Source organism: Sus scrofa, chromosome 14 (assembly GCF_054392235.1).
Source record: "Sus scrofa isolate SSC_HxYL_T2T_F1_AM1 chromosome 14, Sscrofa_HxYL_maternal_Yorkshire_Landrace_v2.0, whole genome shotgun sequence".
Classification (NCBI taxonomy): Eukaryota; Metazoa; Chordata; class Mammalia; order Artiodactyla; family Suidae; genus Sus; species Sus scrofa.
This window is the reverse complement of record NC_139396.1, coordinates 128,873,537-128,899,872: the sequence shown is the minus strand read 5'-3', so window position 1 is coordinate 128,899,872 and position 26,336 is coordinate 128,873,537. Positions and strand designations below refer to the sequence as shown.

General features: G+C 40.7%; 1 protein-coding gene and 1 pseudogene across 1 annotated transcript in view; one reads left to right on the top strand and one right to left on the bottom strand.

Moving 5' to 3' along the window:
• The window catches only part of CYP2C301 (cytochrome P450 family 2 subfamily C member 301), a 38,650-nt gene extending 14,205 nt beyond the window's left edge, over positions 1–24,445 (bottom strand). Inside the window, exons 1-7 of the mRNA XM_013983597.3 lie at positions 24,250–24,445; positions 15,104–15,266; positions 14,795–14,944; positions 10,561–10,721; positions 7,287–7,463; positions 5,495–5,636; positions 3,341–3,528 (exon numbers count right to left, since the gene is read on the bottom strand). Coding sequence (XP_013839051.3) covers positions 3,341–3,528; positions 5,495–5,636; positions 7,287–7,463; positions 10,561–10,721; positions 14,795–14,944; positions 15,104–15,266; positions 24,250–24,417 — 1,149 coding nt within the window. The 5' untranslated portion in view covers positions 24,418–24,445. The remainder of the gene's footprint in view (positions 1–3,340; positions 3,529–5,494; positions 5,637–7,286; positions 7,464–10,560; positions 10,722–14,794; positions 14,945–15,103; positions 15,267–24,249) is intronic.
• Positions 16,771–18,584, top strand: LOC102163501 (tyrosine--tRNA ligase, mitochondrial pseudogene; annotated as a pseudogene).
• Positions 24,446–26,336: the final 1,891 nt, after the last annotated feature.

Genomic DNA, 26,336 nt, shown 5'->3' with positions numbered 1-26,336 from the left:
CCCAAAGAAAGTTATAGGCCGATATCTTTCATGAATATAAATGCAAAAATTCTCAACAAAATTTCAACCAGCCAAATCCAAAAATACGTAAGAAAGATCACACATCATGACCAAGTGGGATTCATCCCAAGTCCACAAGGATGTTTCAACAGATACAAACAATGTCTACACCACAGTAAGAAAACTCAAAAACTGCATGACCATCTTCACAGATGCAGAAAAAGCTTTCGACAAAATCCAACATCCATTCATGATTAAAAACTCTTACCAAAATGGGTATAGAGGGAACATATCTTAACATAATAAAAGCCACTTGTGACAAACACACTGCCAATATAACCCTCAATGGAGAAAAGCTGAAAGCCTTCCCACTAAAATCAGGAATAAGACATGGATGCCCACTCTCACCACTTTTATTCCACATGGTATTGGAAGTCCTAGCCATAGTAATCAGACAAACAAAATGAATAAAATCTTTCCAAAGTGGAAGAGAACAGGTAAAACTGTCACTCTATGCAGATGATATGATACTATACATTGAAAGGACTCCACACATAAACTACTTGAACCGATCAATGAATTCAGTAAGTAGCAGGATATAATATTAAGATTCAGAAATCAGTTGCATTTCTGTATACTAACAGTGAAATAAATACTAGGAAAGGAATATAAAAATACAATACCTCTTAAAAATCGCCACCCAAACAATTAAATGCCTAGGAATAAACCTGACCAAGGAAGTGAAAGACTTATGTGCTGATAAGTATAAATCACTACTGAAGGTAATTAAAGAGGATTCATGGAAATGGAAAGATATTCTATGGTCCTGGACTGGAGGAATTAATACTGTTAAAAATGGTCATACTACCCAAAGAAATCTACAGATTTAATGCAATCCCTATCAAATTACCCATGACATTTTTCACAGAACTAGAACAAATAATCCAAAAATGTATATGGAACCATAAAAGATCCAGAATTGCCAAAGCAATCCTGAGGAAAAAAGAAACCAAGCAGGATTCTCCCAGACTTCAGACAATATTACAAAGCTACAGTAATCAAGACTGCATGGTACTGTACAAAACAGGCATACAGATCAATGGAACAGAAGAGAGAACCCAGAGATAAACCTAGACACCTAGGGTCAACGAATATTTGATAAAGGAGGCAAGAATATAAAACAGGAAAAAAAAAACCAGTCTCTTCAGCCAGCAGTGCTGGAAAAACTGGACAGCTGCATGTGAGTCAATTGAAACTAGAATACACCCTCACACCATGCACAGAAACAAACTCAGAATGGCTTAAAGACTTAAACATGGAGTTATCATTGTGGCTCAGAAGTAACAAACATGACTAGTATCTATGAGGGTTCGATCCCTGGCTCCTCTCAGTGGGTTAAGGATTTGGCGTTGCCATGAGCTGCAATGTTGGTTGCAGATGTGGCTCAGATCCGGCTTTGCTATGGCTGTGGTGTAGGCTGGCAGCTGCAGCTCCTATTCAACCTATAGTCTGGGAACTTCCATACACCACTGGTGTGGACCTAAAAAGAGAACAACAATAAAAAAGATGGACACATAAGATAAGACACCATAAAATTCCATAAAACACCATAAAACTCCCAGAAGAGCCCTGAGCTGTGGTGTGGATCACAAACATGGCTTGGATCTGGCATGGCTATGGCTCTGGTGTAGGCTGGTGGCTGCAGCTTCAATTCAACCTGTAGCCTGGGAACTTCCATATGCCACTGGAGTGGCCCTAGAAAGACAACAACAACAAAAAAGACAGACACATAAGACAAAACACCATAAAATTCCATAGAACACCATAACACTCCCAGGAGAGCCATGAGCTGTGTTGTGCATCACAATCATAGCTTGGATCTGGCATGGCTATGGCTGTGGTGTAGGCCAGCAACAGTAGCTCCAACTCGACCCCTATCCTGGGAATCTCCATGTGTCCCCTAAAAAGCAAACCAAACAAAACGTACAAACAAAAACTCTTAGAAGAGAACATAGGGAAAACTTTCTCTGACATCAACTGTACAAATGTTTTCATAGGTCTGTCTCCCAAACAAAGCATTGGAAATAAAAACAAAATAAACCAATAGGACATAATCAAACTTACAAGCTTTTGCACAGCAAAGTAAACAATTTTAAAAAAAGAAAACCTAAGGAATGGGAAAAAATATCTGCAAATGATGTAACCTACAAAGGCTTAGTCTCCAAAACATACAAACAACTCACACAATCAACAGCAAAAAACCAAACCCAATTGAAAAAGGAGCCGAGGACCTAAACAGACAATTTTCCCAATACGTACAGGAAAAAATGCTCAACATCACTAATTATCAATGAAATGCAAACCAAAACTACAATGACATACTACCTTACACCATTCAGAATGGCTATCATGAATAAGACTACAAATAAATGCTGCAGAGGCTGTGAAGGAAAGGGAACCCTCCTACATTGTTGGTGGGAGTGTAAATTGGTACAACCACTATGGAAAACAGTATGGAGGTTCCTCAGAAAACAAAATATAGAACTACCACATAATCCAGCAATCCCACTCTTGGGCATGTATCCCAAAAAACTTTCCTTGCAAAAGACACATGTACCCACATGTTCACTGCAGTACTATTCACAATAGCCAAGACACGGAAACAGCCCAAATGTCCATTGACAGATGAAGGGATCAAGAAGATGTGGTACAGATACACAATGGAATACTACTCGGCCATTAAAAAAAGAACAAAATAATGCCATTTGCAGCATTATGGATGGAACTCGAGGCTCTCGTACAAAGTGAAGAAAGTCAGAGGGAGAAAGACAATACCATATGATATCACTTTAAAAAGTGGCACAAATGAACACATTTACAAAACAGAAACAGACTCACAGACATGGAAAGCATACTTGTGGCTGCCAAGGGGGAGGGTGAAAGAGCAGGACAGACCTGGAGTTTGGGATTATTAGGTGCAAAGTACAATATCTAGATTGGATAAGCATGGGGTCCTGTTGTACAGCACAGGGAACTATATCTAATCACTTCTGATAGGACATGATGGAGGATAACATGAGAAGGAGTGTATATATACTATGGCTGGGTCACTTTGCTATACAGCAGAAACTGACAGAACATTGTAAACCAACTATAATAATACAAAATAAAATTTTAAAAAGAATAAAAAATAAAAACTCATAGCCACAAATGACAAACACCACAGAACCCATCAACCCACCACACGTATGATTTTTGCAATTCTCTTATCTATTGAATTGAAACCATACTGTGAACATGGGAACTTTTAGAGCACTGAGCTCACTGGAACAAATCTTACCTTGGGGATGAGGTAGTTTCTGAATTTAATGTCCCTGGTCGCTGCATGAGGCAGGCTGATGGGGATCAGGTCAATGTATCTCTGGATCTCATGCACCACGGCATCTGTGTAGGGCATGCGGCTTCTGTCCTGCATGCAAGGACTTCGGTGTCTCTCAATCACAGAGTCAATCTCTTTCTGCACTTTAGCTGGTAAGACACAAGTAAGACTGATGGAAAAAGAGCTATATCATATTTGCATACCAATTCAAGGAAACATGGAGCTCTACCAAGGTGTCCCAACATCATTACAAACATCACTCACATGCTCAGAAGTACATCTAGACACAGAGACTGAGTTGTCTAATTATAGGTACATGTGACTTTCACACAAGGCAGGCTTTGAGATCAATCTATACACACCTACATATCAGCATAAGGATTAATACAAATAGAAATAATAAAATGCTTCAAAGATAAATAGGTATTTTCATTCCCGTGTTCACTGCAACACTACTCACAACCACCAAGATACAGAAACAACCTAAGTGTCTGTCAATGGATAAAGAGATAAGGAAAAGACAGTGTATATAGAGAATATTATGCAGCCAATAAAGATGAAAATTCTGCTTTTTGCAACAACACGAATGAACCTGGATGATATTATGCTAAGCAAAGTAAGCCAGACTCAAACAGACAAAAACTGCATGATCTAACTTATATGTGGAATCTAAATAAGTCAGACTCGGAGTTCCTGTCATGGCTCAGCAGAAACGAAGCTGCCTAGTATCCAAGAGCATGCAGGTTCAATCCCTGGCCTCGATCAGTGGGTTAAGGATCCGGCATTGTAGTTAGCTGTGGTTTGGTTGCAGACATGGCTCAGACCTGGCATTGCTGTGGCTGTGGTGTAGGCCCGCGGCTGCAGCTCCGATTCAACCCCTAGCCTGGGAACCTCCGTATGCCGTGGGTGTGGCCCTAAAAAGACAAAAATAAAATAAAGAAAAAGTCAAACTCATAGAAACAAAGAGGGAAGGGGGCGGTTGTCAGAGGCTGGGGGTGGAGGACATGAGAAAGTGTTAGTCAAAGGGTACAAACTTTCAGTTATAAGATGAACAAGTTCTGGGGATGTAATTACGACATGGTGACTATAGTTAACAATACTCTATTACGTCCTTGAAGTTTGCTTAGAGTCATTAATAAGCTTGATTGTGGAAATCATTTCATAATTTGTCCATATATGAAATCATCACTTTGTACACCTTAAATATATAAATTTGTATTTGTTAATTATATTTCAATAAAACTGGAAAAAATAAAGTTGCTTAAAATGGGATAAAACTCTTTAGTCATATCTTCTGTCTAAATAGCATGTATTTTTTTCTAATTCTAATCTTTTAAAATACCTCCCTGATTTTGGGAATTTTCTCAGGCTTTCTCACCAAATTTCCTGAATTTTTGCTGTACTTCAACAAATATAGTTCTCTACCCTATAGTTTTCTACCCTAGCATTAGAATGCTGCATATTCAGAATATGGAAAGATTTCTGGGAGTTCCCGTTGTGGCTCAGTGGTTAAGGAATCCGACTAGGATCCATGAGGTTATACATTCCATCCCTGGCCTTGCTCAGTGGGTTAAGGATCTGGCATTGCCGTGAGCTGTGATGTAGGTCACAGACACAGCTCGGATCCTGCATTGCTGTGGCTCTGGCATAGGCCAGTAGCTATAGATCCGATTAGACCCCTAGCCTGGGAGCTTCCATATGCCACAGGTGTGGACCTCAAAAGACCAAAAAAAAAAAAAAAAAAAAAGACAAGGACAAACATGTGGACTCTTCTTAAGAAAACTAATATTCGATCCTAGGCCAATTTATGCTGGCCATGCCTGCTGCAAATCCCTTCTCATGAAGTCCAGACATTTATCCAGAATTTTTTATTTATGAAATCCATATATTTAGAGCCTTTGGTATTGCTCACGCTGAATTCCCTGTTTTCAGTCATCCTCCCCTGTTGCCCAAACTTGTCTCCTTTTTATCCTTTTCTTAATATTTGGACAACTTGTAGTTGGTGGCACAGAAATTTCAACAATAAAGCATCTCTAATGAAATAATATGGAGGCCTCTCTCCATGTCTTCCCAACCTCTCCTCTGAAATCACCCTGCCCACCCTGTTGGTCATACCTGTGACATCTGGGTGCTTCAGCAGCAGGAGGAGCCCATATCTCAGAGTGGTGCTCGTTGTCTCTGTCCCAGCTCCAAACAAGTCAGTTATAGTGTCTATCAAGTTTTCAAAAGTAAATGCCACCTGGTGATTGTGTTTTTCCTAGGAATGATTGGATGTGATTATCTGATACGTTGCCAGCATGTATACTTGCAACCAATCCGAAATAATGCATTGTTATAAAGTTAAGTAAACCTGGACACTGGAGAGTAGAGTACTAACACAACCACTATGGAGTTTCCCAGTGGATCAGCATGTTAAGGGTCCACTCTTTCCATGGCTGTGGCTCGGGTCACTGCTGTGCTGCTGATTCGATCCCTGGCCTGGGAACTTCTGCAGGCTGTTCACATGGCCAAGAAATTGAAAAATAAAAATCAGTAAAATTAAAAAAACAAAACAAGATGACTGTATGGTAGGACAAAGCATGAGGAGTGACTGATGCAATCCTCATTTCCTATTCCTTATAACTTGCTTGCCTGGAAATACCACTCCAAGCCTCTTTTGCAGCTACAATGGACAAGAAACATACTTCCTACCAAAGGCCTACTGAGGCCAGGTTCTCCCTTCCTGTCTTCTTACTCAAAACACAGATATGAAGGTGCATGTGGTATAGACATTATCCTGGAACACGAGTCTCTGAGCATGAAGGTGAAGCCTGTATACTTAAGTATGCCAAAGATGAATGGAAAGCACTTGGGTCCAGGATACTTCCGGGCTAGCCCTAGACTGCCCAACATGAGACTCTCTGTATGTGAGATTAGAAAAAGCCCTATTTCCTTAAACCTTTGTCATTTTTCTTATTGGTGGGCAAATACAATCTTAACTGACAGAAATGAGCAAAGTAGAGCCATATCTTGAAAAATATTACAAGCCCAACTCAAGAGTGCAATTCTCTTCTCCCAACAAACTCTGTGTCTGTCCAAATTTCTTTCTGGTTACATCCAGATAAGGCTTCTCTCCCACCCATCTACTCTCCTTACCACAACACATCTCTGAACCTCTCATTGCACCATTCTACCAATCCAAAATTCCCTCCCCTATGACTTATTGCAAATATTTGAAGCTCTACATCAAACTTCAGGACAGACAGGAAGCCCACCCAGGGTTAACTCTTCCTTCTCATTCTCCCACATGCTGTGTGAAGTGATCACATCCACCTTCCTTTTATGGCTCAGCACTCTGTATTTCTCACTTGTTTGTATTTCCATCTCACCTGAGATGTACATTCTCTTTCTCCTCAGGCGGCCTATTAATATTTAACAAATAGGTTTCAGGTATCCTAGATATTGAACCATTCGACTTTAATTTTTTTTGGCCATGCCCATGGCATGCAGAAGTTCCCAGGCCAGAGACTGAAGCCATTCCACAATAGGGACCAGAGTCACCACAGTGACAACATGACCTTAACACTACACCACGAGGAAACACCAACAAGTCAATTTTAAACCTACCATGGTGCTCAGTTCAGATCCATGTACACATAAGCATCTGAAGTGCTGGTCAAATGATGGAAGATAATACAAGGAAAAGAATGCATATGTGTATATGTGTGTGTGTTTCTGTACAGCAGAAATTGGCAAAATAGTGTAATTCAACAATACATTAATTAAAAAAATAAATTTAAAAAACCCCATAAAGTGCCAGTTAAGAATTTCTTGCCTCACCATTTAAACTTTCCTAATAAATACAGAACTAGTCCATGTACCAAAAAATTTAGCCAAGCAGATAATCAATCTGTCATTAACATTTTACCTGTTCCATCTTGATCAGGAAACAATCAATGAAGTCCCGAGGGTCATTAACATCCAGGGATGCTTGATGTTCTTTTACTTTCTCCAAAATATAGCTTTTTACATAAGCATAATTTTTAAACACTTTGTTATGACTCCCTGGGAGATAGTCAATCAGAGCAGGGAAATTATTGCAGACCTTAAAGATTAAAAAATACATTTAGTAATCTAAAAATATATCTTGGAGACATATATACCATAGGCCAAGCCTGTTTAAAAACTGAGATGAACACAAAATGCTCTCTGTCTTCAGGGGGAGCCTTTTACATTGTACCCATAAAGTAATTACTGAGAGTTCCCATTGTGGCTCAGCAGGGTAAGAACAAACTGGTATCCATGAGTGTGGGGGCTTGATCCCTGGCCTCACTCGGGGAGTTAAAGATCCCACTTTGCCGCAAAGCTCTGGTGTAGGTTGTAGAGGTGGCTCAGTTCCAGTGCTGCTCTGGCTGTGGCATAGGCCAACAGCTGTAGATCTGATTCAACACCTAGCTTGCGACCTTCCATGTGCTGCTGGTGTGGCCCTAAAACTATTCTTCAAAGTGATTCTCTATGCTGATAGAGATATTTCTGGGAGACACTCTGACTAGATGATGAAAGTTGATAAGTCATTTCCTATACTCATATATCAAACATATGATATTAAAACATCTGCATGTCAATTCTCTCAGTTTTTACATTAACTCTTCCCTACAACCTTGAAATACAGAATGAGATGAATGACTATGATTCACATTTTACACATGAGGAAACAGGTTAGGAAAGTTTGGGTAACCTGATATAGAACACAAAGCCACTCCCTGTTATTTTTATATTATCAAGCAGCCTCAGAAACAGAACCACTATTTTGATAACTCAGGGGCATGCAAATATGACATGAAACCCAACTCAGCATTTTATCGATAAAGGACCTGTGCACCAGAGCAGGTAAATGACTTTTCCAAGATCACATGACTTTATTTCGGTAGAGTACATTGGCTCAGCACAGGGCAAAACTGTGGTGTCTAGTTGAGGCTCATACACCCTAAAACCAGTTCTGTCATCCCAGGCCGAATTACCTTGTCAGCCACATTCCCAACTAGCTACACCCCTGCCCTAGTCAGTGTTCCCTGGTAGCATCTGTGTCCACAAACAGTCTCTTCCTTGAAAGACCGATTCTCCTTCCTAAATTAGGATACTTATGCAAAGGAATGTGATGAAGAAATCACTAAGAGTCATTGGAGGACAAGCCTTGTGGGCAATGGAAGCCTTTCAGGAAGGGTCTGGCTGACCACTGAGGGCTATGGCCATGCTTTTGGGCTGTCATCAAAGTAGATTATGGAAACTGGCCTTGGAGGAGTAGTGGGAAAACCACAGCCAGAGAGTGACTAGGCTTGAATTCCAGCTCTATATTCAGGCATTTCTTTTCTTGTCTGTAAAACAAATTCTCTGTCATCGTTCTCAAATATGCACTCCATGACACTATGCTATGAATGAGGCTAAGGCATGACTGTGATGTTCAAACATTCACTGCACAGGAAAACATCAGCAAGAATGGTGTAGTAGACAGCTCTAAAGGTAAATCCCTCCACAAAATATGTCAGAAAATCAAGCAAACACTGTCACAATCAACTTGTCAGAACTTGTCAGAAACACAAAGGTTTACAGCTATCACAGGAATGCCAAAGTGAGAAACAGGTGACTTTAAAATGGCAAGAAAAATTTGTGGCTTTTTTCTGCCACTTGTCCCACCTCCCTCCCTGGCTTGGCAGTGGTTCCAACAAAGGTGGGTTGCAGGATGGGAGCTTGGTTCCTGGTTCCATAGAAACCAAAACAGTCATCACTCACAAAGAATTATGTGTCTGTGTTCTGACCTCTCTGAGGCCACCTGCAAGGCTGACACAGGAACTTGTTTGTTTCCACTAACTTAAAACTCAGGGTTGGAAATGCAGCAGGGATGTTGCACAAACCTAGCAAGATGAATAACAACCTGCAACCACCGGGGGCAAACAATTACACTTAAGGCATAGGAGAGAGCATCCAACCCAGCCCTTGCAAAGGGAGGGCCTTGGGAAATTGGGACATTCAAAAGCACCCACCTGAACTGAGGAATTTAGAAAGCTATGCGCATGCCCAGGGCCGGACATGGGCTAAGAAAAGTCCTGAGAAGACACTATGCTTTCACCTCTGCTTGATCTCTAGGTTCAGTACAAGCACTAGGGGAAGACCAAGACAGAGTCCAAAATGGCCTGGCTGAGGCCACAATAAGTGCCCCAGCACAGAGCTCATCTGGAAGAGTTATTTCCTCCCTCCTTCCCTCCTTCCTTCTCTTCCTTCCTTCCTTTCTCTTGCTTTCTCTTCTTCCCTTTATTCCTTTCATTTTCCTTTTTTTGTTTGGCTTTTTTTTGGGTTTGTTTGTTTTTAAGGGTCACACCTGTGGCATATGGAAGCTCTCTGGCCAAGGGTTGAATCAGAGCTGCAGCCGCTGGCCACAGCCACAGGAGATCTGAGCAGCAACTAAGACCTTCCAGCACAGCTCCAGGCAATACCAGAACCTTAACTCACTGAGTGAGACCAGGGATGGAATCCACATCCTCATGGATAGCAATTGGTTTCCTTATCACTAAGCCACAAAGAGAACTTCCTTTCTTCCTCTCTTCCTTTATCTTTTTCCTTCTGTCCTTCCTCCTTTCTATCTCTCTCGCCACTCTCTCCATCTCCATCTCTCTCTCTCTTCATCTGCCTTTTTTTTTTTTTTTTTTTTTTTTGCTCCTCACATTTAATGATGTCTCTATCCAGATGCTAGCTGGACATAAGCTAAAGGAACAGAGATTTCGGAGACCACACACGACAAAAAAAAAAAAAAAAAAAAGAGAGAGAGGGAGAATGAGACTTTGCCAAAATAGTTTAGAGTAGTCAGCCAATGAATAGGAAGTTCTCTGGTAGCCCAGCAGTTAAGGATTTGGTGCTGTTACTGCTGTGGCTGGGGTTTGATCCTTGGCCCTGTAACTTTTGTATGCTGCAGACACAGTCAAAAAAATAGAAGTTATAGCCTACATAAAGCAGCAAGAAAAAGGAAAACCTATAGCAAGTCAAAACACACACAGAAAGGGGAGAATTTGATTCCCAGAGTTACCACATTGTATTACACAAAATAACTCATTTCCAAACGTTCACTTCCAAACATGGTCCAGATGGAATTTTGGACTTGTCAAAGAGAAGAGCACAAACAATTCGGGAAAAGAGAATGTTGACTTCACCTGGATCCACGGGGAGCTCAGAATCCTGAAGTTTTCATTTAATTTTTCCAACAAGGTAAGAAAATTTGGATCTGTATAATCAAAACGATTGTGGAAAATGATGGAGCAGATCACATTGCAGGGAGCACAGCCCAGGAGGAAAGTGGGATCACAGGGTGAAGCTAAAGATTTAAAAAGATTTTAAACACCATTAAAAAAATATATATATATAAACTTCTTTGTGGATAATAGGTATCTCTAAAGTAATCTCTAAAGTAATGTCTACCTAGAAATTCCCTCATCAGCAAAAATTTCAGCATCCTTAAAATCAATGCATCACTTTTCCCTTAAACATGAATTGACCATACCATCCTAGTTTGTTTAATAATTATCCTCCAGATACTCTGTGTACATCACTGCCTTGACCCAAGGAGCTGGCTCTTTTGAAGAGAAAAAAAAAGTAAGATTCAGTTTTTAAAACAATAATTCAGGTTATCTATCAGTGGAGAATCATATCTGTTTGGTAAGCACATAGAAAATTAAGCATTGATATAGGAAGGAAGAAATAATTAGGATCTGGAAACCTTTTATATGTAATGAATAGTTGAAGGAACATCTGATAAGGTCAAGAAAAGAAAAGCTTCAAGTACCTAAAAGAACAATGAAAACAAGAAAAAGCCATGTTGTTATGAGAAGAAAAACTAACACAAATGCAAATTTTAAGATTTGTTTGCTGAAGTTCCCCTTGTGGCACAGCGGAAACGAATCTGACTAGGAACCATGAGGTTGTAGGTTTGATCCCAGCCCTGCTCAGTGATTAAGGATGCAGTATTCCTGTGAGATGTGGTGTTGCCATGAGCTGTGGTGTAGGTCGCAGACATGGCTTGGATCTGGTGTTGCTGTGGCTGTGGTAGAGGCCAGCAGCTAGGAACTTCCATATGTCACAGGTGTGGCCCCCCCCCAAAAAAATAATGGATTACAAATATTTGTTTGCCTAAAACAAAAGTAAATAAGAAGTCTTCACTTCAGACTTAAGTCACAGGGAAAACAGGGAAGGTTAAATTGATAACTGGAGTCCTTTTGTTTCTTTATTGCAATACGGGGTGGGGTGGGGTGGGAAAGCAATGTCCTGCTTTAAGAAACAGGGATCTTCACCACCAACCAGGCCTCACATTTCACTTATTTGGACAGATTCTTCCCTCTGATGGAATTCTAGGATATTGTTAGATATAGCCACCAACAGAACACCTTACCTTAACTTTTGTTTTTGTTTTTTTTTGGGGGGGGGGAGAAAAGCATTTTATTTGATGATATGTGGACTATAAGCAAATTCACAGACTTTTAATGTATAAGGAGTGGATCTAGTAGAAGAAGACCCATTATCAATGTTAATGATATTATCAATTTTCATTATCAATGAAAATGATAGCACATATGTACTTTTTTTTCTGAATATCTTCCGTAATACATTTTATTTGTAACATCATAATTACTTAATATACACCAAGCTACAGAACATTGCCCCCAGATTCCCTATGGTTTATTCCAATATATCTTACAGATATTACCATTTTTTAAATTTTCTATAAACGAAACAGTACTAAGAATCTCAGTTTTACAACACCTTAACTTTTGAATATAGATCAATTCTACCACTTTACAGAGAAAAAAATTAAAGCAGAGGAAAAGTAGCTTTCTTTTTTATTGGCCAATACTTAAATGAAACTGCTATAGTCAAATAAATGATCAATTCTCTTTTAATGGCCACACTGGCAGCATATGGAAGTTCATGGGCTGGGAACAAACCAGCACCTCCACAGCAACCCAAGCCACTCAAGTTGGATTTTTAATCCACTCCACCAGATCGGGAACTCCTTATAAATTTTATACGTGAAAAAAATCACATCATAATGCAATTAAGCATGACTTGTATCAAAGTGCTGAGAAGAAATGATAGTGATTTTAACAATAGGAATCCTACTTAGTTAACTGGTCCATGCCAAGCTCCTTTTCAGCTGAAACATGTCAAGTCACTAAGCTTCCAGAAAAACTTCTTTTAGAAAGTAGGAGATAATTTGGGAAGGCTGTGAGATTTCTTTCAGTGTGTGGGACAGCTAAAATGTGATGTTTATCTTTCCTTTCACTTCATTGGAGAGAGAGGATTAAGAAGCAGGTAATTTAGAATCTAGACTGAAAATCAGACTCATCATGACAAGCACTTCATAGGTCAGTACAGCTGCCACTAGGGGGTGAAAAAATTGCCATGAACATTCTAACCCCCAATCCAATTGTGTTAAAATGTCCTTGGGGGGTTATTTTTGTTCAGATTTGAAGCCAACATCAGGAAATGACTGCCAATGAAAAGTATGTTACCCATACTTCCCAAGAGGAGGGGGCACATCACACAGGGCCACAGGTGGAAGCACCAAGGTTGACCAGGAGGCAGAAGAAACAAGCAGAGAGCACAGGCCAGAGCCTTTACTGGGGTTTTCATGGACTACATGAACTAAGAAGAGTGGATTGGCTGGCTAAGTTTAGAATTGGTAGTTTGGTTAATTTCACAGGGCTCTAGGATATAGGACCCTGGTGGTCCCTGGGTTGATGTAGGGCAGGCAGAATATTGGTTTGGTGTGTAATGGTTTCACAAAGAAGGTGGGAGGAGGGGAGGAAGGGGGTATGGACTTTGGATGGGTTGATTGAAAAATCAAAGCCATGGTATAGACAAGATGTTTAGCTCTATGTCAGAATTAACTAACCCTGGGGGAGAGATTTGCTCCCTGGTTCTGCAAGGCCCCAAAGATGTCAAAATACCATAAAACAGAGACAATAAAAACCATTATCATTAGGAGATCCCTTTGTGGCTCAGCAGGTAATGAACCTGACTAATATCCATGAGGATGTGGGTTCAATTCCTGGCCTTGGTCAGTGGGTTGAGGATCTGGCATTGCCATGAGCTGTGGTGTAGGTCAAAGATGTGGCTCAGATCTGGCATTGCTGTGGCTGTGGTGTAGGCTGGCATCTATAATTCTGATTCGACTCCCAGCCTGTGAACCTCCATATCCAGCATGTGTGGCCCTAAAAAGTAAAAAGAAAAAAAGTTATTAATATACCAATCGAGGGGTAGATAAAGAATGCTGAAAACAGTGAGTTCCCATTGTGGTTCAGCAGAAAATGAACGCAACTAGTATCCATGAGGATGTGGGTTCAATCTTTGGCCCACTTACTGGGTGAAGGATCCAGCATTGCTATGAGCTGCAGTAGTTTGAGACATGGCTCAGATCTGGCATTGCTGTGGCTGTGGTGAAGGCCCACAGCTGTAGCTCCAATTTGACCCCTGGCCTGGGAACTTCCAGATGCTGCACTGTGGCCCTAAACACTCTCTCACACACACACACACACACACACACACATATACACAAACACTGGAAAAAGAAACAACTAATAGGGAAGGCAGGGTCATGAATTACTAATAATAGTCAAAATCTAGTTAAATTATTATATGACCTGGTATTTGTGTAATGTTCAGGATTATGCTATTGCATCCATGTCTTAAAAATAAATAAGACAATGCTGTACATAGGGAGCAACATTAAATAACTCAAGCTGATAATTTAAAAATAGCTGTTTACGTGGAAATCACAACTGAAGAGATCTGCCCTAATGGATGCCTAAGCAAATAAAACCATAAAAAATAATAATTACTAGCCAGAACAGCAGGCAATGGGTCTCAGAAAAAACCTTCAGACATGTAAGTGAGTCTGACCAAACAGAGGCCAATTAAGTTAAAGCACATGTCATTTGTTTCACACTCCATAAGGGCATGGTGAGGGCATTCCCACCCTGTCCACTTGACAAGTATTCCCTGGTGACATGTTCTGGAATAGATAACCCACATTTACACCATGGGAAAAACACTGTCCTCTAATACTAAAACAAACAAACAAACAAACAAACAAAAAAACACTTAAAACCTTCTTCCTTCATGATATAATGATTGAAAACAGAGAGCTCAAAACAGAATAGGATTAAATGACCTTTTAATCCACACTGTGTGCACCATCATAAGGGTACAAACACAAGAAGCGCAGATACACAAAAGCTCCCTTGGCTCTGTTTCACACCCTCCTCCTCCACACAAGGGCCAACAACCACAGCCCATAGGAAGATGTGGCTGCCCAGAGAAGTCTCCAAGGACATCCCAGGAGGGAGAGAGCAGTCTGTTAAGGTCAGACTTACAGATCACAGCCTCACCCACCATTGGTTTTTCTCAACTCCTCCACAAGGCAGCGGGCTTCCTCTTGAACGCGTTCCTCAATGCTTCTCTTCCCCATCCCAAAATTCCGCAGGGTCATGAGGGAGAAGCGCCGGGTCTCCTTCCATCTCTTTCCATTGCTGAAGATGATTCCTACCAGGAGGAGAAGCAGAAACTAGGAGGGAGGTCCCAGGCAGGGAGGACAGAGGTGACACTTGGCCTCCTCACAGATGGACCAAGCTCTTCTAGGGAACTCTTCAAAATTTTTCAACCTCCCCACCCCCATTACTAATGCTGAATATGCACACCTACCATGCCCTTTATTAACTCTCTCAGCCATTGGGAGATGGTTCCTTCCAGAAAATTCCTCTCCCCTATCAATTAGGGCTTCTTTTATTGCTCCATAGCCATGCAACACAACAGCAGGCTTCAAGCCAAAATACACGGTGAATACAGGGCCATAGACTTTTGAGAGCTGGGAAATGGAAAGAAAATGCAAATATTAGCAAAAGAAGTCACAATTTCATCTATTTCACTCATGGTTAAGATTGCGATCAACATTGTATTGTTTTATTCCACCATACATATCTTCAAGCATTTCTCGATGTTATATGTAAGTATGGTGATAATCAACACCCATTCATGATTAAATAAAAAAAAAACTCTGACCAAAGTGGCTAGAGAGGGAACATACCTCAACATAATAAAGCAGAAGACCTCAACATACATTTTTTTCAAAGAAGACATACAGGTGGCCAACAGGCACAAGAAAAGATGCTCAACATTGCTATTAGAGTAACGCAAATCAAAGCCACTATGAGATACCCCCTAACACTAGTCAGAATGGCTATCAACAAAAAGGCTACAAACAATAAATGCTGGAGAGGGTATGGAGGAAAGGGGACCCTTCCACACTGTTGATGAGAATGTGAATTTCTACAGCCACTATACAAAGCTGTATAGAGATGCCTTTAAAAACTAAAAATAGAACTACCATATGATCTGGCCATTCCACTCCAGGGTACATATCCAGAAAAAAACAAAAACTGTAATTCGAAAAGTTACCTGCACCCCAGTGCTAATAGCACCACTATTTCCAACAGCCACAGCATGGAAGCAACCCAAGTCCCCATCAACAGACAACTGGCTTAGGCATATTATTATAGAAAAGGAAGTCAAAACTACAGTGAGGTACCACATCACACTGATCAGAACGGTCATCAATAAAAAGTCTACAGGGAGTTCCCTGGTGGTCTAGCAGTTAAGGAAATGGCATTGTCACTGCTGTGGCCTGGGTCACTGCTATAGCAAGGGTTCAATCCCTGGCCCAGGAATTCATGTATGCTGTGGCACAGCTAAAAAAATAAAAAAGTCTTCAAGTAACAAACACTGGAGTGCGGGTGTGGAAAAGAGAACCCTCTGCACTGTTGGAGGGAATGTAAATTAGTGCAGCTGCTATAGAAAACAGTATGGAGGTTCCTCAAAAACATAAAAATAGAGGTGCCATGATATGATACGGTGCAGCAGACCCATTCCTAGGCATATATCAGGAGAAAACTCTCAGGTGAAAAGATATGGAGTTCCTGTTGGGGTTCAGTGGGTTAAGAACCTGATATGTTGTTCATGAGGATGTGGATTTGATACCTCACTCAGTGGGTGAAGGAGCGGCATTGCCACAAACTGCAGCACAGGCCACAGATGCAGCTCAGATTTGGCATTGTTGTGGCTGTGGCACAGGCTGGCAACTGAAGCTCCAATTCAGACCCTAATCCAGGAATTTCCATATGCCACAGGTGTGGTCCTACAAAAATAAGATTCATGCATCTCTATGGTTACAGCAGTGCTACTTACAATAAACAAGACATGGAAACAACCCAAATGTCCATCAACAAATGAGTGAGTGAAGAACACGTGGTACATGTGTACAATGGATTGTTAATGAGCAATAAAAAGAATGAAATAATGCCCTTTGCAGCAACATGGATGGACCCAGAGATTTTCATACCAAGTAAGTTAGACAGAAAGACAAATACCACTATGACATCACTTATATGTGGAATCTAAAATATGACATGAATGAAAATTAAATTAAAAAGAGCTCTCTTGTGGCACAATGGGTTAGGATCCGGATCCAGTGTTGTCACTGCAGCAGCTTGAGTCACTGCTGAGGCACAGTTCCATCCCTGGTCTGGAAACTTCCCCAAGCAGTGCGCAGAGCCAAAAACAAACAGACAAACGAACAAACAAGAAGAAGAAAAGAAAAAGAAACAGACTCGCAAAAAATTTATCTTTATCAAAGCAGGGTGGGGGACAAATTAGAGGTATGGGATTAACAGATGCAAACTACTACATGTAAAAGGTAAGGAACAAGGATTTACTTCATAGCACAGATTCTTATATTCACTATCTTGTAACGGACCTCCACTGAGATGCTGGCACCCACACTGGAGTGCATTTCCCTGTGTGGTGGTTTGCTATCCCATGCGAGTCAAGACTCTACACCACTCCACCGTTCAGGGGTTGCTGGCAGTGCAGGCCACTTGGGGTCTGCTCAAGGAGTTCTTCCCCCAAGAGGGGTGCCAAGACAGAGCACCAGGGCTCTCTGACCAGGGCGTGGCGGGCTACATTCCCCAGAGGCTTTGACACCATCTTGCTTCACACAATCGACCAGCTGGCGCCCTTGGCCCTGTTTCCCTTCCAGAAGCAAACCACAAGGTCATCATGCTAGTGGGAGGTGCCACTGTGCCTTTGGAGGAAGAGAGCATCAGTACCACCCAGCATGCATGGGGGAGGGCTCTGCACGCAGAGGGCATGCAAAGCAAGGCACGGGCCTGCGCCTAGGGCTCCAGACCATGGCGGGTAGGTGCTGGGAGCTCTTCACTTAACAGATGTACCTGGGGTAGCTTCAAGGTGCTGGACCTTTTGGCCTAGTACCAGAAGCAGCACCTGGGGGCTTGCTAGCAGTGGTGGGTGGCCACTTCTTCATGGGCTCACTGCTGAGGTGCAGAGTGGGATGACTCAACTTAAGACCCAGGAGGAATGAGTTTGGCCAAGTTTTTACACCATCATATGCTCCAAGCCTATGATGTCTGTTACCTTTTCCAGGGTTATGGATGCCAGGCCCAACTGGGTGGATCTAATCACCTGGGTAATATCATGTCTGGATCCGAGTTCATCCACAAGTTGACAGGAGAAGACAGTTTTAGACTCTCTCTTTACCTCTGATTATGAATACAACTGAAGCAATACTGGGAATGTCAGCTGTTACTACTGTTTGGCTACACAGAGATAAGACATCCTCATTTGAATTGTATCCATGTTTTGAGACAGCAGGATAATTTGGTAGAAAGGTACCTGAAGCTCTTCACTTTTATGCTACTTCCAGAAACTGACATTAATGCGGTTGCATGTCAAAGAGCCAGAAAAGCAGGGCCCTCAGAAAGGACTTGGCTATAGAAGTAACAAAGCTTGTTCATGGACAAGAAGGACTGGACTCAGCTAAAATGTCTACATGAGCCCTTTATCATAGCAGCACAGATGCCCTGGAGCTCATGTCGGATCAAGAGTTAACAGAGTTGTTGAAATAAGCTTCATTTTCCGAATTAGTTCTTGACCCTGGAATAAGCTTCCTAGATGCATGCAGCAAAGCAAATGCCATTCCCCAGGGTGTCAATTGATGACAGAAAGCAAAGTCAGTATAAATCAGAGACAAGTAACAATTCCTCAGAGTCCTTTAGTTATTGGACAACATATTCTTAAGAATGGACTTAAAAGAGGAACAAGGAGTTTCTAAAATGGCTTCAGCTTGGTTGAAAAATTCTTCTGGTGGCTCAGACTTAACATCATTTGTTTTCAAGACATATGAAATTATATATTTGCTTATGCAAATCAAACAGCAGAGGATGGAATATACTCTAGGCCTCACAGCATGAGTAATTTCATTATTTATATAGGCTGCTTATGTTTGTGTAATAGTGGGATATTTTATTTCCTGATACTTAAACATCAAGGACTGTCATAGGAAAGCATGATTTCCAGGGTAAATCTCTTTCAATAATTAGTCTTCATGAAAAACTAAGTGTTGTCTTTGCTATCCTGCCTTTCTTGCTCTTTTGGAGATGAGGAGGAACAATGAAAAAAAGGTAGTCTAAGAAATTGGGGGTACTTTTATAACAGGTGTATATCTCACTGGACATATTGGAGACATTTCTCCAAGGAAGATATAAAGATGACCAACAAGCACTAGAAATAATGCTCCACATCCCTGATTGTTAGAGAAATGCAAGTCAAAACTACCATGAGGTAGCACTTCACACCAGTCAGAATGGCAAACATTAATAAGTCCACAAATAACGAGTGCTGGAAGGGGTGTAGAGAAAAGGGAACCCTCCTGCACTGTTGGTGGGAATGTAAGCTTGTACAGCCACTATGGAGAACAGTATGGAAGTACGTTAGAAATCTATACATAGAAGTACCATATGACCCAGCAAGCTCACTCTTGGGCATATATCCAGACAAAACTTTCCTTAAAAAAGACACATGCACCCGCATGTTCATTGCAGCTCTATTCACAATAGCCAAGAGCTTGTAACAACCCAAATGTCCATTGACAGATGATTGGATTAGGAAGGAGTGGTATACATACACAATGGAATACTACTCAGCTATAAAAAAGAATGACATGATGCCATTTGCATCAACATGGATGGAACTAGAGACTCTCATGCTGAGTGAATTCAGTCAGAAAGAGAAAGACAAATACCATATGATATCACACATATCTGGTATCTAATATCCAGCACAAATGGACCTTTCCACAGAAAAGAAAATCATGGACTTGGAGAATAGATTTGTGGTTGCCTGGGGGGAGAGGGAGAGATGGGAAGGATTGGGAGCTTGGGGTGAAGAGATGCAAACTATTGTTCATAGATGGATTTACATTGAGATCCTGCTGTGTGGCTCTGAGAACTATGTCTAGATACTTATAACACAGCATGACAATGGGAGAAAAATTTATGTATTCATATATGTGTAACTGGGTCCCCATGCTATACAGTGGGAAAAAAATTGTGTTTGGGGAAACAACAACAAAAAATTAATTAAAAATTTTTTTAAAGGATTAGAAAATGAAATTTGGGGTACCCTTATAACAGCTGTATATCTCACTGGATTTTTGCTGTTTGTTTATGAAAGTAATACAGATCTCCTTTAAAAAGGAGAAAAGTTAAAAGAAGCCATAGTTGGCATTAGAAATTACAGGAGAAATGGTTTCTTTTCAAAAAAAGAACAAAAATGCCTAAGTTGACTTGACTTTTCAGGAAGTTTCTTAATCAGTTTTCCAGTCCCTTGCCTTTGTTTCTGAATAATTAAAAGTACTCACAGCCCTTTTTTTTCTTACTTAGTAAAAACATAGCAACATTTTATAAATTAATGAACTTTCAGCTTTAAGTGTCAAATTATGTCCCTGAGCAGATTGCAACTTGAGATAAACTGAAAAGTTAAGGAACCAACAAGATAAAATAGAAGATAATCATATGAGAGTATCAAAAGATAAAAGGACTAAAAAATTTCAGGTCAAATTTAAAGGATTTAGAATCAAGACTTAGTTGGGAGTTCTCGTTGTGGCACATTGGAAATGAATCCCACTAGTATCCATGAGGATGCGGGTTTGATCCCCAGCCTTGCTCACTGGATGGGTGATCTGGCATTCCTGTGAGCTGTGGTGAAGTTTGCAGATGCGCCTCAGATCCCATGTTGCTGTGGCTGTGGCTGTAACTCCAGTTCGAACCCTACCCTAGGAACTTCCACATGCTGCTGTGGGTGAGGCTCTTAAAACAAAACAAAAAAAAGAATTTAGTTAAATAAAGCTCTATATTCATTGGGCAAGTTTCTCCTCCAGAACTGTTTCCAACATCTGAAAAATCGATATAATAACACCCGTCTTTTCCCTGAGAATCATGTGAAACACAAACACACACATAAAATGGTTTACAGTGAGGTTTGTTCTAGAAAGTCTGACAGGCAGCAAAGCATTGCTTTAGATTCAGATTCTAGCCCTGAGCTGTGGTGTAGGTCACAGATATTGACTGGCATTGGTGGGGCTGTGGGGTAGGCTGGCAGCTACATCTCCGATTCGACCCCTAGAAACTTCCATATGCTTGTAAAGTTAGGAAGAATTTATTTGTTGACACACTGTAATATCACTTCATATCGGCAACTTCCTTTACATAGTAAGAACATACAGGTGTCCATTATAATGTCAGAGATCATCTCTACATTTCAAAACTTCACTCAGTTTGAGGACCAACAAAAGGTTTTGTCCTTCCATACCTCTCTTGCCTCTGTTTTTCTTTGTACAAGGTTTGTGGTACTATCAAGTGCATTGCCATATCAGGCAACATTTTCAGTTTGAAATGTGTTTGATACACTGGAGAAAGGTGCATTATATGTTTCTTTTTTCCCATTACAAATTCAAAAAGCTAGAATAGAATAGCAGTTATATGATCTATCTGAAATAAGTAAGTCATGGATGGCTATAAATTCAAAACTGATGTTTGATGATGGAAGAGTGATTTATTTTATTTTATTTTTTGTCTGTCTTTTTAGGGCCACATCTGAGGTGTGGGGAGGTTCCCAGGCCAGGGGTGTAATCAGACCTGTAGCCACCAGCCTATGCCACAACCACAATAATATCAGATCCGAGCCAAGTCTGTGACCTACACCACAGCTCACGGCAATGCCGGATCCTTAAACCACTGAGTGAGGCCAGAGATGGAAGCTGCAACATCATGATTCTTAGTCAGATTCGTTTCCATTGTGCCATGATGGGAACTCAAGCAGAGTGATTTTAATGTGTGCTAACAAACATTTTGGTAGCACATATTCTTTCATTTGTTTATTTAATTGTATGGCCGTATCTGGGGCATATGTATGTTCCCAGGCCAGGGAATGAATCCAAGCCAGAGCTGCTACCTATGCTTCAGCTGAGGATCCTTAACCCCCCACACCAAGCCAGGGGTCAAACCCAAACCTCTGCAGTGACCAGAGCTCCTGCAGCTGGGTTCTTAACCCACTATGCCATAGCAGGTACTCCAGGAAGCGTGTATTCTATGAAGATGATACTGCGAACAGATTCAAAGTAGTACCATATTATATCAGACTGAATCTGTTTATGTTTTGGACTTTTTTGTTTTGTTTTGCTGTCTTTTTGTCTTTTAGGGCCACACTGGTAGTATATGGAAGTTCCCAGGCGAGGGGTCAAATCGGAGCCATAGCCACCAGCCTACGCCACAGCCACAGCAATGCCAGATCCAAGCCATATCTACAACCTACACCACAGCTCATGGCAATGCTAGATCCTTAACACAGTGAGAAAGGACAGGGATCAAACCCTTGTCCTCATGGATACTAGTCAGTTTCACTACCACTGAGCTATGATGGGAACTCCTGAATCTGTATATGTTGAGATTAGGCGCTGAAACTTTAGTTTCTTAGTAAATAAGTACCAGTAGCTAAATATAAAAGACACAGCCATATTGTTCCTGCCAATATCCCTTCATACATGTCATTATTTTAAATTTTTTGGTATCTTCAATATATAATTTCTCTTACAACTTGTAATTTGTAGTAAGAACTACCTGTGGAATTGTAGTAAAATATCTATATCTTCTAAACCTTTCTCTCAGCCCCTGAAGGCCTTTAGGAGTATGCGTGTGTATACAGATATTTTTCTTTAAATAATAAGCCTTCACCCTGTTTTTATTTAAAAAATATCTTGTAACAATTTATAATGGAATATAATCTGCTCTGGAAATAACTGAATCACTATGCTGTGCACCTGAAATTAAGGCAATATTGTAAATCAACTATACTTCAATAAAAGATTTTTAAAAGATACATATGATGGTGATTAATAATAACCTCTGAGGTCCCAGGCCATGGCCTGGGCAATTGGAACTCAGATTATTACTAATCATCATATCACTACTTTGAGCTAAGTTTCTTTACTCTGGCTTATGGGTGAAGAGATTAAGGTTCAAAGAATTTCCTATTTATTTCCACTGTCTCACAGGTAATAAATAGAAATACCAAGTTTCAACACTGTGTCGCTGACCTCTGATGCTTGAGCAATTTATCTGTTCCCATGACTACCTTGGATACTGACTGTTTCAGGACCACTCGAAAGCTCATCCCACAGGGATTCTGACTCAGTAATGATAAGAGCTAGAAATCTGTATTTTTAAAAACCACCCCAGTTGATTCACATGCCCTGCCCAGTTTGAGATCCACTGGTCTTACTAAAACATAATGCAAGCATCACAGAGGCAGTGCCAGGTCATGCAGCATCTCATGGAAGAACAATTTCTTGCATTCTTGGCCACACACAGTAGCTTTGTGCAGAATCCAAAAGGATTTTGTTACCATCCAGCTAGCCCTGGCTGATTACTTTTTTCTTTCATTTGCTCGTACTTGTCCTGATCCCATGATCTTTCCTTAACATCAGGCAAAAAAATGCCTCCTCACAGAAGTCCAATTTTCATGTCTGTTTGGAACAAAACACACAGTTTATAGGGTAGATGATTTCTTGAATGAAATCTCTAATCACAAAACACTTCCCTTGCCATTTACCTTCAGCTAATGGTGATGAAAGAAAGAAGGGAAGGAACACCTGTCTTTTATCACATTATAATTTTGATTCTACCATACAAAGACCTGGAGTTCCCATTGTGGCTCAGCGGGTTACAAACCCAACTAGTGTCCATAAGAATGCTGGTTCGATCCTTGGCCTGTCTCAGTGGGTTGAGGATCTGGTATTTCTGTGAGCTATTGTGTATTTTGCAGACCTGGCTCAGATCCCACATTGCTGTGGCTGTGGTGTAGGCCAGCAGCAGCAGTTCCTATTCAACCCCTAGCCTGGGAACTTCTATATCATATGCCACAGGTCCAGCCCCAAAATGCAAAAAGAAAAAAGAGGGAAGAAACATTTGTCTTTTCTCATGTTATTTATTATTTTGATTCTGCCATGTTATTCCACTCTTCCTGACAATAGCAGACCAAAATTAGTTCTGCTACAGGGAGCTTTGTTTTAAAATGACACATTTCAGGAGTTCCCATCATGGCACAGTGGAAATATATCCAACTACAAACCATGGGGTTTCAGGTTTGATCCCTGGCCTTGTTCAGTGTGTTAAGGATCTGGCATTGCTGTGAGCTGTGTTGTAGGTCATGGATGTAGCTCAGATAGGTTGCTGCTGTGGCTGTGGTGTAGGCCTGTGGCTACAACTCTGATTAGACCCTTAGCCTGGGAACCTCCATGTGCCAATGGTGCAGCCCTAAAAATACAAAAACAAACAAAAAAAAGACTTATTTTAATATAACTTATGTTAATAAATATATTTTATTTAAAAGTAGTTGTTGACTTACCTTATGCAATCCAAAGGGATGTAAAACATACTTACGTTGCTTAAGGATTTGCTGATGTCCTTAACATCTAACTGTAGGATATTTCCAAGAATTGGGAGAGGAGTTGGGCCAGGCGGGAGCTTCCCCTTCCCAGAGTTCTGTTTCCAGAGTGAGAGGAGAAGCAGACAGGAGAGACAGAGCACCAGGACCACAGCCCCATCCATGATGCCCTCTCTTCTTACTTAGACAACTGGGAGCCTGAAATCTAAAGCTTTTTTATAACAGTCCCTGCTAATAACTTGTGACTCTCTGACTCATAAAGTGAACAGTCAGCTCGGTCTACTCTAATCTCTTTGGAAGGGACCTTGGCCCTGTGATGAAGACTAAACTGTGGTGTTCTTTGCTCTTGCCCTTGTTCCAGTGCCCTATCAGAAACATTCTGTTTTAACAGGTCTGGGGTAGAGCCCAGGTAAACACCCCAGGTGATTGAAAACAAGTGAAATAAATTGCTCAACATTCTGGATTCTCGGATTAACAACCAGTGAGAATTTACGACTTTGATGGCAATTCTTCTATATTAATAAATGCTTAATATTCCATTAATGCTTTATCAAACACTAGTATACTTTGTCCTTGAAAATAAAAGCCTCTTAAAATATTTTAGTATACTATACCATTATAGCTTCCTAAACATAAACTAGGTAATACAATTCATACATCTTGAAAGTTCAAACATGTATCAAGTAATGAACTAAATTGATACATGGTTTTAAACATCAAAATCTCCTCCTCCCCTCAAGACAAAAGATGGAAAAAATGTTTAATTTTTACCTTTCATATAGGGAAATTCAGAAAGAACAGGAGATGCATCCAGTGTCATATAGCTCAGAAGTGACAAAACAGGGATTTGAACTAATATCTTCTAAGGTCCATTGTGGTCCACCATGGCTTGCACCACTGCTGTCTCAAGATCAATTTTAGGAAAACAAAACCACCTCCCCCAAATATTAGCTTCTCTGAATACACACCCTACTGAATGTCCTCAGACTAACAAGGTTCACACTAAATAGATGCTCCTTACTTGACTCCAAGGCTGAAAGAGTGGTGGATTTTCAAGAGAAGACATAAAAGAGGTGAAACTTGCTCAGGTAACAACGTGAAGAGCCCATCTCAGAGAATGTAGGGGCAAGGGCTTGAGAACCCATCACTTCCCCCAGGTCCCAGCTACTTCCAGATCCTGCTGTTTCTGTTGCTTTCTTTGACCTGTCATCATCAGAAATAATGGAATGAAGGAGGCCCAGGAAGAGGGCCAGACAGAACAGCAAGTGCGGATTCAGTGGAGTATGGGAGGCAGGGACTTCATTGAACAGACTCATAGCCTAGAACCATCACAACCTGGAAACCTGAACAGGAAACAACATTTAGGAGTTCCCTGGTGGTCTAGGGGTTGAGGATCTGGCATTGTCACTTCTCCCGTGTGGGTCATTGCTATGGTGCGGGTTTGATCCCTGGGCCAAGAACTTCCACATGCTGTTGGCATGATGATTAAAAAGAAAGGAAACAACATTTAGTGTCATGAGGGTCTAAATGTCACTGGAATGTCACTGATACATTACTAGATCACTAATAGTAATCTTGTACAAAGACATCTTCTGTAAAGATAGTATCATATTTGGTTTTTCTGTTGATGAACAGTGTTATATAAGTTCCAAATGTACATTATGGTGCTTCACAATTTTTAAAGGTTATACACCATTTATAGTTATTATAAAATATTGGTTATATTGCCTATGTTATACAGTATATCCTTGTAGCTTATTCTCCACATAATAGTTTATACCTATTAATCTCCTACTATAGGTTTGTTCTGTATATCCGTGAGTCTGGTTCCCTTTTGTTATGGTAACTAGTACAGGAACATGTAATTTTCCAGGAAGGTTTTGTTGTTGTTGTTTTCTTTTTATATAATGAGTTTTTTAAAATTATAGCCAGGTTACACTATTCTCTCTATTTTCTTCTCTATCCCATGGTGACCTAGTTACACATAAGTATAGATCCTTTTTTCTCACATTAACATGCTCCATCATAAGTGACTAGACAGAGTTCCCAGTGCTACACAGCAGGACCTCATTGCTTATCCATT